At 35.8% G+C, this 12354-nt stretch overlaps 1 protein-coding gene across 10 annotated transcripts in view; it reads right to left on the bottom strand.

Annotated features, from left to right (window-relative positions):
- Positions 1-12354, bottom strand: part of LOC140671022 (uncharacterized) — a 151366-nt gene that overhangs the window by 83359 nt on the left and 55653 nt on the right. The window contains exons 1-2 of one of the 10 annotated variants that reach the window (XM_072902068.1): positions 7360-7858; positions 3554-3952 (exon numbers count right to left, since the gene is read on the bottom strand). The exons of 8 other annotated variants lie outside the window; for them this stretch is intronic. In XM_072902068.1, coding sequence (XP_072758169.1) covers positions 3554-3585 — 32 coding nt within the window. In that variant the 5' untranslated portion in view covers positions 3586-3952; positions 7360-7858. Of the gene's footprint in view, positions 1-3553; positions 4422-7359; positions 7859-12354 lie in introns of those variants that run through there. One more of the 10 variants, XM_072902061.1, reaches the window with a different exon arrangement.

Below are 12354 nucleotides of genomic sequence, written 5' to 3'. Positions count from 1 at the left end.
CGAGTTTGCCGCGGTGCAAGAATTGCTTTAAAATAAGATACAAATGTGGATAAGAGTACGTATAGGTATGACGTATATATATATATACAGTACCGGCCAAAAATATATCACCTTTAAGATTTTTGAGCATAAATTTAATTTAATTTACTTACTTATAAAATTAATTTTTTATATTATTAAAATTAAATTTTTATATTATTTTATGAAAAATATTTTATTTGCTAAGTTGTATTTACTATCAAAACATATATTATGATATTATAAATATCCATGCACTTTGAATAAAATTATACTCAAAAATACTAAAGGTGATATATTTTTGGCCGGTACTGTACAAATGCTTGTATAATTATTTCTCTTCTCTTTGATTAATTTTCCTCTTAATAAAATCATTTGAATCACACTCTTTAGGAGATTAGAGAAATACGCGAGACTATGAAAGAGAGATACTACCACGGCCGTATACATTAATCAAATTTACCGAGGGCGTACAAAGCACTTGACCCATATACGCACTTTACTCCTTTATCAACAACAATCGTTCCTTTATCTCTCGTAGGCTACAATGCATCGCTTCCCACGCAATCTCGTCGGTTGATCCTCGTTGTATTCCGTATTCCCCCCTATTGCCTGATTCCCCTTTCGTCTGCATGTTCACCAACACGGCGTATATAAGCCAGATGAAAAGGTTCTGACGTATCGAAGCAATATCTGGAAAGCGTGCACGATATAAAAGAGACAGTATGATTCGCGCGTATGATTCGTACTCCCCATAAAAAGATGAAAAGAGAAGCACTGAGAGAGAAAGAAAGAGAGATTACGTTAACGTTTCCTCGGACATTTTTGAAGCTCAAGGCAAGTTTTTATTCATATGCAAGGAAATATATCCGCACAACTATACATAACTCGCAAGATTCGAGCGGAGCTTTTTCTACGATTATGCGAGAATAAATTTTGAAGTACTTTTTATGCACTCGACAAAGCGCAGTCAAAAGATATATTTAATTATCCTGTAAGATTCGATTTTTATTACTCTTTTCCAGAAGATCAAAGTTGACAAGATGTAGCGTTTGTATTATTTATTTCTCTCATATTTGCATAAACCTTGGAGCAATTAAAGCTAGACTGTCAAAGAAATAATCAATTGTTAAAATCCTTTCAAGTTTTCTATAGGATGTTGATTTTTAAATCTATGATGTTAATTGAGAAGATAAAAAAAGGCATTCGTTGAAAAAAATCTGCGCAAAATTTTTTACTATACATATTCCTGTATATTTTGAAATGGTTACAGCTCGGATATGTTTTATAAAAAAATATATCGATTGAAAAAATTAGGCAAAATAATAATACAAAATGTATTCATAAATGCAAAAACAATACACATTTGTTTTGTCCAATCATCTAGGGGCACGAGAGGGTGAATGTTATTTATGTTTCATGCATATTTTCATGGATCAGTCACAAATCACAACTCTTTTGCAATGTATGTCTGGCATATATTTCCTCCCTTTCTCTAATTTCAAACAATTATAACTTGTGAGCATATTTTTCATGTAATAATGAAACGAAGCATTCGACAAAACAACGAGACAACTGAAAATATCCTGGATTGAAAATAATCGGGAGATCAAAATGATAAAAAGTAAAGGCAAAATCTAATGTGTCAAATCGTCTGGTGATGTCAATTGTATTGAATTTTTATGCTTCAGTTGTAAAGCTTTCCTTTTTCATTTTTCAATTGTCTCAAAATATTTCGCACGTTAAGTGAAGATAAGAAATGAATGACGATATCAACGAAGCGCAATGAATAAAAATAATGAATAAAAATTCCTTCTTGTTCATCTTTCTCTCATAATTGAAAAAAAGATAATAAGGAAAAAAAAATTAGGATATATATATATATATATATATATATATATATATATATATATATATATATATATATATATACATACAGAATGTAAGAAAAAGATTAAGAACAAATAAAACAACGTATTCATCAGTGAAAAATATAGTTTTTCTTATACAAAGTTAATACCCTAGGAGCCTTCGTTTCCAAGATACAGGACGTTAAAGTTTTTCGAAAAAAAAAAAAATTTATGTGCAGATTAAGTTGATGGAGGCCCGTATCTATATATAACATAAAAAATCTATATATCATAATATACCACCAAAAAATTAACTCCCCGTCCTAACCAGTGATATATGAATCTAATATGGAATCTGTTAATTTTGACGTAATTTTTAGTATTAGAAAATTATTTTTCTCTTATGGATAAAACGAAGATTTCTTTGAAGAAATGCCAAAAAATGTTTTTTCAGTATCATAAAAAATCAGCTCTATTAAATATCATTTCTACGCCATTGGTTAAAATGGAAAGTTAAAATTTTTTTGTTTAATAGATCTTCATCAAGCAACACGCAACATTTTTTCTTTGAAAAATTTTAAAAGCCCCTGTTTCATATATACGTTTTTGTATATATATATATATATATAATCTTAAAGAATGAGGCGATAGGAGGCGAGTAAATATTGTACATAATAAATTAATAAGTTTAATTGAGGATGGCGCGAAGGAGAAAGGATTTATTGTTGCGTGCCGTGCGCGCCCCGTTAATTCGTTTCCGATTTATGCAAAGCCAGGTTATATTCGGCCGAAGGGATTCCATCGTTCTCGTTTCCTCCCCTGTGAATTAATGCAGACGGAATAAGGGAAAGCGTTTTGTTGAGTTGCCGCAAAAACGTCGTCACGTAGTACAGTCATCAACCTAATATTTGAACCATTTATTTTAATTGTATTCATTCCAATTGTTGTTTGCTTACAGCTTTAATTAATATTAATTAAAATTCTTTTCCTCACAACAGGCGAAAGAAAAATTTACAGAGTTCCGTGTGCGAAGAATAAAAGATGAAAAACAAAAGATAGATGTAAGGTATCTCAGTAGAATCTCGGTAAACAGTAAATGATAGATCGGTTTATTATTGGAAAAAGAAAGAAGGTATTATACAGGGCTCGGCAGAAAAACTTGATGGTTTTCAAATTAATATCTTGAAGCGAATTTTCGCATATTAACAAATTTCTTTATATAAAAGAATAAACTTCTTGATATAAATATAATTATAAAACGCACAAGTAATTATTTATTTAATTTGAAACTGAGTTTGTGAGTAATTCATCAAGATTATCCGTCAGCAAATTGTAATAATACCGCAAGACACGCAATGCAGAACTTCGAGGATAAGCAATGACAAGAGTATATATCCGAAAAAATAAAATGCAATTAAATAACGTTATTTATAAAAGTAAATAAGCAATTACTCATGTGTTATATACATACTTATGTTTATAAATGGCACACATTATATATACAAAGAAATTTGTTATAATATGCAAAAATTCGCTTCAGGATATCAATTTAAAAACCATCAATTTTTTCTGCCGGACTCTGTATAAAAAGAAATGGATGTTCTGAACAAGTTTTTTTTTTCCCCATATATCATATCCAATATCTCGTATGCATGTACAAATGGATGAACATTACTGCTTCTTACCAGTCGAAGAAATTCCACAGGCACGCGAACATGTTGGCTGCGCGTTTTCCACATCGAATGATATCCTTGTATATGCTCTGTACTTTCCTTCGATCGCGATCCTCGTGGAGATCCTCGTAGATTGGCGAAATCCTTACATTTTCGCACGTACAAAGTTTACACGAAACAGGCTTTAGAAAGCTCGTTCTGGCTTTTCTCGACGTTTACCGAACGAACCGCGCGCGTTCGAGCGTTATCTATTAGTCTCGATGATGAGTCGAGATACTTCGATGTCATGTTTAAATCGACGATAATAAACCTCTCTCGGGATTCGCGTAGTTTCGACGATCGTTATCACTGCTGTTACAAAATACAACTCGACGCGAATTTTGTCGCATCACGAATCTGCGTTTCACCGATCTGTTAATATTAAGATTAACATACGATAAATGTACAAAAGCTGGAAAATTATTCGCGCGCAAAACTCGAATTGGGCAAAACGTTACACGTGTCGCGATACATATATACGTGGTGTTTCCCACAACCCCATGGAGCTTTGAATTCGTTCTCATCGTAAACCCGTGGCAATTAGTCAGCTAATTCTAAAGCGGAATAGCAAATTACCTGTCGCGCGGAAATGTCGTTTCTCTCACAGCGAGAACGTGCAATGTCCTGTATTAATATAAACAGCTCCGCGACGGAAAATGGCGTGCGTCCATTCTTGTCACAATCTACCACGCGATACATATATTTTGCAAAAATAGCACAGTGAGTGGATAAAATTCAAACATGTTCAAAATTCATCGCTGCAACTGCATCACCAGTAAAGTAATATACATCGAGTATATTTCGTCCAATAAAAAAACACATTTATTTACGCTCACTCTCATAAAAAAAAAAAAAAAAAAAAAAAAAAAAAACCATAGCCCCAGAAGATTGGAGAGCAATTGCGGAGAATTTTGTCACGTATCGAATCTCATGATGACCATTTTGCATAAACTTGCATAAACTCGTTACTCGAGTACGTAATGTCTATTATCGTTTATCCAAGATTGCCATGCATTTATGAAAATAAAGAGACGTCGCGGCAGCCGTTTCTCCTCTCTTCGTCGTACCATAAAATTTAAATTCATGATATATGTGTACGTCACGTACACGCGCGCGGTGCTTAAATTTCTGCGGAAATGAATACTCCGACAAACGAGAATGCCTCTCGAAGCGATAAATCGATCATAAACTCATTTAAACGGGCGACCATGTGTACCAAGACATGTGTATTAAAAGCCGTCTGACAAGCTTTCTGCAGCTGCACTGAAAAACGGCTTGATGTTCATTAAATTTTCATACGTCTAATAACACACCATGCATACAACCAAAATCTTTAAGAATGCGTCGCATTTTTTTGACTGAAAATTCTCTACTCAATTCCCTCTAAGAAACTAATCCTAATATTTTATTTTATTATTATTTTTTTTTTTTTTTTTTTTTTTTTTAACAAAACGAGAGATTTATTTTTATTTTATTTTTATTTTAAAAAATAAAAATCAAAACTAATACACACAGATAAAATCTATATTTTTTTGTATTCTATCTTTCTTAATATAAACTCGTACAAGGAGAATATATATGGGTGATCAAATTTCTTTTAGTCACACGAGAAAATAAAAGTTTTGATAAAAAGATTAAGTACTGTGTATTTTGTGTGTGTGTGTGTGTGTGTGTGTTTTCTCAATACTCTACGTCTACGTGATCTGCAATATTGTTGGTAATTTGAGGAAGCTTGTTAAGAATAAAAAGAAGAGAGGAGCATTGTCTTTCCGTCACATTATCGCTCCTACGCGCGACGTAATATATTCGGCAGCATGTAAAGCTTGTATCGAAAACTTTTGCTGGAGTTGCTAGTCGAATACATGAATAATCAAGTTAGCGCAACTACGTTCTCCAGTAACCACCGTCGATTTTATATCAAAAGGTTTTACATCGTCACTATACGAGAAACAACAACAACAACGACGTCTCTTAACAATTTTTTTCTTTTTTTTCACGCAAAATATAAATTCCCTCGTCCAATTATTTTCGCTCGTGGGAGCGTAACTTGCATCGTTTGGATTGCGCTGATTTTTTAATAGCTTTTCCCGTATAATATGTTTAACCTTTCAAGTAATTATTAAAAAGCCGGTTATATATATATATATATATATATATATATTACGAGAGAAAGTTTAATGGCAAACACGATGTTTTCTACATAAAAAGTTATCATTCCATGGAAAAATTGATATATAAATAGCGTATAACGCACAAATAATTTAGTTATTAAACTTAATGAAGAATAATTTTTATCGTTACGAGAAAAAATTAAATTCTGATGTTAAATGCGTGAAATATATTTCGGATAAAAAAACATGATAACACGCGAGATGCAGGTAACGTAACAGGAATTCACCAAAGCATAAGCGTTTTCACATCGATTTTAACCCTGTCCTCAACCAAGCAAATCCTCTATTCCGTTTTTGCCATGTTACACGTTTCGCGCCGATGAAACCGTAAATACGCGGTTCCACTCGGACTATTTTCTTGATTAAAACATCGATCGAGGAACGCGCCTCGTCGCGACACGAATGTGAATTTGACAGTTGCAATTCGAATTAGGAAATCGCAAATACAGTCACAGAAACGTTTGTATAAAATCGCATCAACTGTCGAATCGATTTAACGTTGGGAATACAAAAACAATGAAGCGTATTCAATTAAATGCATTTAGCGATAAAAAACATATTAGTCTCGTAATGATTTCAACTCCTCCGCGCTTGCATCCTTCGACGTTCCTCCTTTTCTCCCCCCCCCCCCCGCCCTCGTATCTTGCGCTCTTGTCTTCGACCCTCGCACGAATTAGCACGCTCCAGAGCAGGAGGATACACCCGATTAGGATTCGTTGCCGCGTGTTGGGATGACGGTTACGGGTTACGGGATAAATTAACAAAGGAGAAGGGATGCAATTTATGCATTTTTCACAAAGCTCCTTCCGCCTGATACGTCGATATTAATCCTGAATATCTCAGTGGCTTGAATATTGCAGGCCTTTATTTCCGCGAAAGAACCAATCGCTCGCTCGTCAACTCCCAGAGCGAGTCCATCGCCCTTGGCCTTCCGCGAACCCTTTCCGAACGTTGTTGGAGAGTACGTTGTCCTTTCGCGTGAACTTTCAGGTCGCGGCGAAAATCGAAGCGAGACTCAGTGATACGAACGTCATGAAGGAATTTACGTAGATTATTTAAACCAACTGTTCACGATTATTTCTCGGCTTCGAAAATGTTCGCAAGCGATAAATGGAAATAAATTATTGTCGAATCGCGTATGTCAATTAAAATTACTATAATAGACATATCAACACCATTCGTATTTTTTTTCGTTTTTACTTTTTGATTTAGTATCTTTAATTTTCTACAATTCACGAATGTATTTTGCAAGACTATTTACTGATGATATAAATTACATTGAATATGTTTAAAAGGATGTGCTTGATATTCAGATACATATCGCATATTTAACTTAAATAAATTTATCGTCGAGTCTGCGTTGGATTTTCCTAAAACAAGAACCGTATGTTAAACGTGAAAAAATACTCGGACGCAGATCACATGTGCTTTTACATACGCAATAATAATAGTATTTAAATATTGAATTGGAATTTATTGTGGATAATGGAATTTAAATATTTTATCGATAGAGACTAATGCCACGGATGCACGAAGGTTAACCCCCGTGACGAGACTTCGCTACAAAGCAACTTGTGTCACGAGACATTCATCTCATAAAATAATTACGTTCAACGGCACACCGGAAGATGAGATTCTCCTAGGGTAGCCGGTGCACGATCACGTGCCGGTTATCGCGGGGCGACGTCCGCGCGACGCCGCGACATCGCGACCGACGACGCGGCTTTGCTGCAGCACCGCTTCGTCGATGTGCGACGAAAGGAAGCGACGAGAAATTCGTTCGCTCGATCGCGCGTACGAGACGGACGGCAGTCGATCCCCTTGACGGAGGTCGCACAAAAAAAAAAGAAAAAAAAAAAAACGACGCCGGAAAGAGAAACGATTATCGGTAGATTGTTATCAATACGACACGATATTGTCCCTTCCGATGACAAACCGACGCGAGAGAGAGGGACAGAGAGCGAGCGCCGGAATTTTCCGCACACACTCCGCCCGAGTCCGCCGCTCGCGAAAAGGAAAGCCAACGTCGCGCGACTACCCCGGCGAGAGAGGGCGAGAGAGAATTCTAGAGTTACCCGACTCGTAACGCGGCGAGGGCCCAACTGGCATGCGCCTTTGCCACCCTCCCTCTTCGTCAGCCACCGCCGCCCGTCGAGCTGCTGCCACCCCTCCGGCGCGTTCTCTCCGTCAGTACATCGCTAGGGGATGAAGGAGCGGAGAGGGGAGTTACAGCGCCGCGGCATTCGCTCTTCTCCGTTCCGTTCACCCCTCGGTCATCGTCGAGCGGGTGCGGGTGCGGGTGCGGGTGCGGGTGAGGGTGCGGGTGCGGGTGAGGGTGCGGGTGCGGGTGCGCGTGTGCATCCCTTTTCCCTCTTCCTGTGCCCGCGATCGCCGGCGGCGCATTGTCCTTACGAGGGTTTCGCGGAGGCCGTATCCTTCCGTGATACACATCTGGCTTACGACAAAATTATCTTGTCGTATAGGGAGTTTTAGACTGGTAACGTTTTATGTAATGTCTCGTTGCGCACGAAAAATCTATATGGAGAATCCATTTTTAAAGATGATAGAAGCGTCTCGAGGACAATTTCGATTACGAATTGTGTTTTCGTTTTATGTACTTTGTATGCACAAAATTCAAGAGTCGTGAAACAAGAAGTAGACGGTTGCTATTTTTATATTTAAAATTCATATAATTAAATTATAATTGTATAATTATATAATAAAATTAACGAAATTAAACTGTATTCCAAGCTTGAAACATTTATACTCTCTCTCTCTCTCTCTCTCTCTCTCTCTCTCTCTCTCTCTCTCTCTCTCTCTCTCTCTCTCTCTCTCTCTCTCTCTCTAATCAAGAGATATTTAAAGATAAACGTGAATTTAATATCAAATTTATCTCGACATGACACAATATTAAAAAATATATAAAATAATGATACAATTATATAATTTGTAAAAAATATACGAGAGTTAATTAAATATGTCTGGATTATAACAAATTAATAATTAAATGTAAAATTAATAGCAAAAGTACCGCAAATAGTATTACGTGATCTGACGGTAATCAAAGAAATTTAGATCATTAATTTTTCACGACCCTTGTATCTGTGACTCGGTGCCAAGGAAGCGCTCGCTTTATTATCATCACGTCGCTAAACGACGTAACTAAGCCGTTTCTTCACGAAGGAAATGTTAAAGAGGATCTTTCAGGAATATTTCGTCCGTTGAAACGATTTTTTAGACGTGTTCTGCTGTTTCATCGAGTGCGACAAGAATAGAATCTCCAATAGTGAATGAATAGTGAGCAATGTGAAACTCATAAACACGCGCGTGCAAAATGATATGCTTGCCATTGAACACGTGTGTGGGTGTACGACCTCATTGGAAAGCACTATTGGCGAAGAGTCTCTACTATACGTGCCGAATGACATTCGCGAAATGGGATCTCGATATCAAGACATTCGTTCTCTCTTGATCTTTCTGATTACGCGCAATTCATACATACATATATGTACTTATATACGTAAAGCGGTTGACAAGCGATTAGTTTGAAAACATTGCTATGCCTAATAACATATTTTCCATATCATCAATATCTTGGAAAATATTCACTTGTCAAGCTCCACGATATATATAAGTACAGATGACATGATGATAGTAAGTATAGTTTTAACAGTAGACTTTCCTTTTGATCAAGTTGCAAAAATATATAAAGAAACGTATCGATTAAACATTTATACATCGAATAGAGAGCGCTCGTCGACCAAGTTTGTTCTCTCTTTCACGCATGTGCGCGTAGGTCAACAAATTGCGACGGACGTGTCGTCCTCTAAGGAGGTTATCAGGGTGAAAGCTAAGAAGCTCTTACATTTGGTCAGTGTCCAACTTTTATATCTCTTTTGTCTCCTCATGGCCTACTAAGTTGCGTGACATGAGCGTTCTCTTTACATTCTTAATGTCTTCATTGTTTTTTATTTCTTCATGATCAAATGTGCAGTATCCACGCAAAAGCAGACAATTTCTGCTTAAAGGGATCTTAAAGTCGTTTACATCACCGATTCAAATCTAACCTAACGAAACGAGAAGCCTAGGAAAAAAGATTTTTACTCTTTAAAAGTGTCTGAAAAACTTTTAAGTTCATTTCTAAAAGTTGACAAATATTCCTTCATGCAATTTCTTAGTGAAAATCTTATTTTGTATGTATAAACTGCAAAACTTATATTATAAGCGAATATATTGTTATGTTAGCTTAGATTTTGATTGGTAATACAGACGAAGAATTTTAAAATTTTATGAATTTCAAAGACACAAAGTTTATTAAAATACTGAAAAGAGATATGTTTGAGTTTGATAAAAAATCTTTTAATGTTAAAAGATAACTAGTTTGATAAATGTTTATATTAATTTACACCTAATTTTGACATATATTATAGAGAGTACATTCCTAAATACAATAATATAGGCTTTGAATTTTATGACGCTGTGTTTCTTGAGATATATGGGATTTTGAAATATTGTAAAAATAATGTATTTAGAAAAAGAGATTTATTCTTAATGTGAATCTTCACCTTTACATATTTTCAAGATTTTTATCACAAAGTACCCAATTTAAATTTAAAATCACAGATAGGTTTGGATTGAATTAATATTTTTTAAGAGGAGATTTAAGGAGGAAAACTGGAGCTCTTACCTCGTTTATTTAAATATTTATTTTATATTTTTATAATAAATACTCTCTTAATAAAGTATTCAGGTTAAATAAAAAAATTGCAAATTTTTGTATCTTATTAAATTATATTTATTTTAGAAATCATGTAGAATATATAAAAAGAGCAAATATAAACAAAGAAATATAAAAACACAGTAGGATGTAACAAAAAGATGACAAGAAGGTAGCGGAAAGCAGAAAATGAAAGCGCGTCAAAATTCAAGATATCTATTACTGAAGAGTGTGTTTATAATATATGTCAAAATAAAAAATAAATATGATCCGTAAGGTGTAAGTTAATGTAAACATTTATCGTTAGTTAAATCTTTCAAATAATTTAAAAAATTGAAAGATGTAGTGCGGTAAACATACATTCCTACTACAAACTCTAGTCATCTGTATAGTCAACCATATGCGAGCGCTGCGCCGTAATGTGGTTATGCAACAAACAATGGGGCACGTGTTTATTATATAACACAGGCGATACACAGACACAGGTTATTGTCGCATTAATGCAGAATGATGCTACACGGGACTAGAGAACCGTAATTTCGCCGCGTTTGTCGGCGCAACGAGTCGCGTAATGTTTATGAACAGATGACTGTTCTTCGACGCTGCTCTTTAACGATAAATGTTCCTCGCGCTGAATGAAATAAAATTCTTCCTCCCCCTATAATTTTCGGTCACTAGACTCTGATAATGCACGCGAAGAGGAGTTATCGCTTCCCGAAGGGCGGTTGCGACCCTTCGACCTCGATCGCGAGAAATGCTGAGGTCTTTGTGAAAAGAAGCCAAAGGCACGTATTTCGTATCTCTCTGATGACACAAGCTTCGCTTCGCGAGAAGATCAACGTGCTTTGAAAGGAAATTCAAGCGACGGAAATGTCGTCTGAATTCCTTACTTGTCTCAAGACAGCTTATCGTGTGTCAATATTCACGTCTCCGCTATAAGTATTATAATATCAGCGTCGAATGAAAACTTATCGCGAGAAAAACGTCAATAACAATTTTGTGGCACAAGGCGTGCGCTAAAGGAGAGATTAAATATTGAAACTCATAACATAATATGGAATACTATGTGAGAAAAGCTTAGAATCTCTCTCTTTCTCTCTTCTCTCGGTTACTCTTCACTTAGGATTTAAAAGCGTCTACTATAATATCCAGGTCTTCGTCAAACGGTTTTACATTTCGTTATCCGGCCGGTATGCGAGACGTGGTATTTTTCTATAAAGCCACGGATAAACTTTGCAGCCAATATCGTCTCTTTTATTCGTTAATAACGTACGATATCACCACAGTCTGCAGACCATTGAACCGGCTAACACGCCGCAGGCATAATCCGCCGTCTACACAGGTTACGTAATACGAAGCGCATTTGCGTGGTCGTTTTGTACCGAGCGTTAAATATACTCGCGTTAACCGATCTCCGAACCTTTCAGCCGCATCATCGGTGTGTTACCGTTGCAACGGATAGAGAGGATGCAAGTTCCCGACTCATAGAAATACTTGATATTCACAACACGCTCGGGGTAGTTATCGCGAGACTTGAGATCGTAGCAATGACATCCCCTGAGGTCACTTTGAGTTAAAAGTTAAAGGATAGTGAGAGCGAGAGTTTCTCTCTTTTACGTTAATCCTTTGCGATCCGAGAAAAGTAATTTCAAGAAATGAGACGACATTTATTTTAACGCCACTAACGTTCCCCCGACGTAAGAATCAATTCTTTCATTTAAGTTACACATGTCGTAGAGATTTTAAAAATACAGTTTAAAAAAAAAAAAAAAATAGTATGTTTTCAAACAAACCGCGTAATCCACTTGAGTAAAGTCCAGCAAAAGATTAAGAAGGTTTTTCGAAAGTTATTCTTGTAGACAAACTTACGAGTGGATTCTTTTTAT

The sequence above is a fragment of the Anoplolepis gracilipes genome, chromosome 1 (assembly GCF_047496725.1).
Source record: "Anoplolepis gracilipes chromosome 1, ASM4749672v1, whole genome shotgun sequence".
NCBI classification, from domain to species: domain Eukaryota; kingdom Metazoa; phylum Arthropoda; class Insecta; order Hymenoptera; family Formicidae; genus Anoplolepis; species Anoplolepis gracilipes.
The sequence above is the reverse complement of the archived record's forward strand: the minus strand, read 5'-3'. Positions and strand labels throughout refer to the sequence as shown.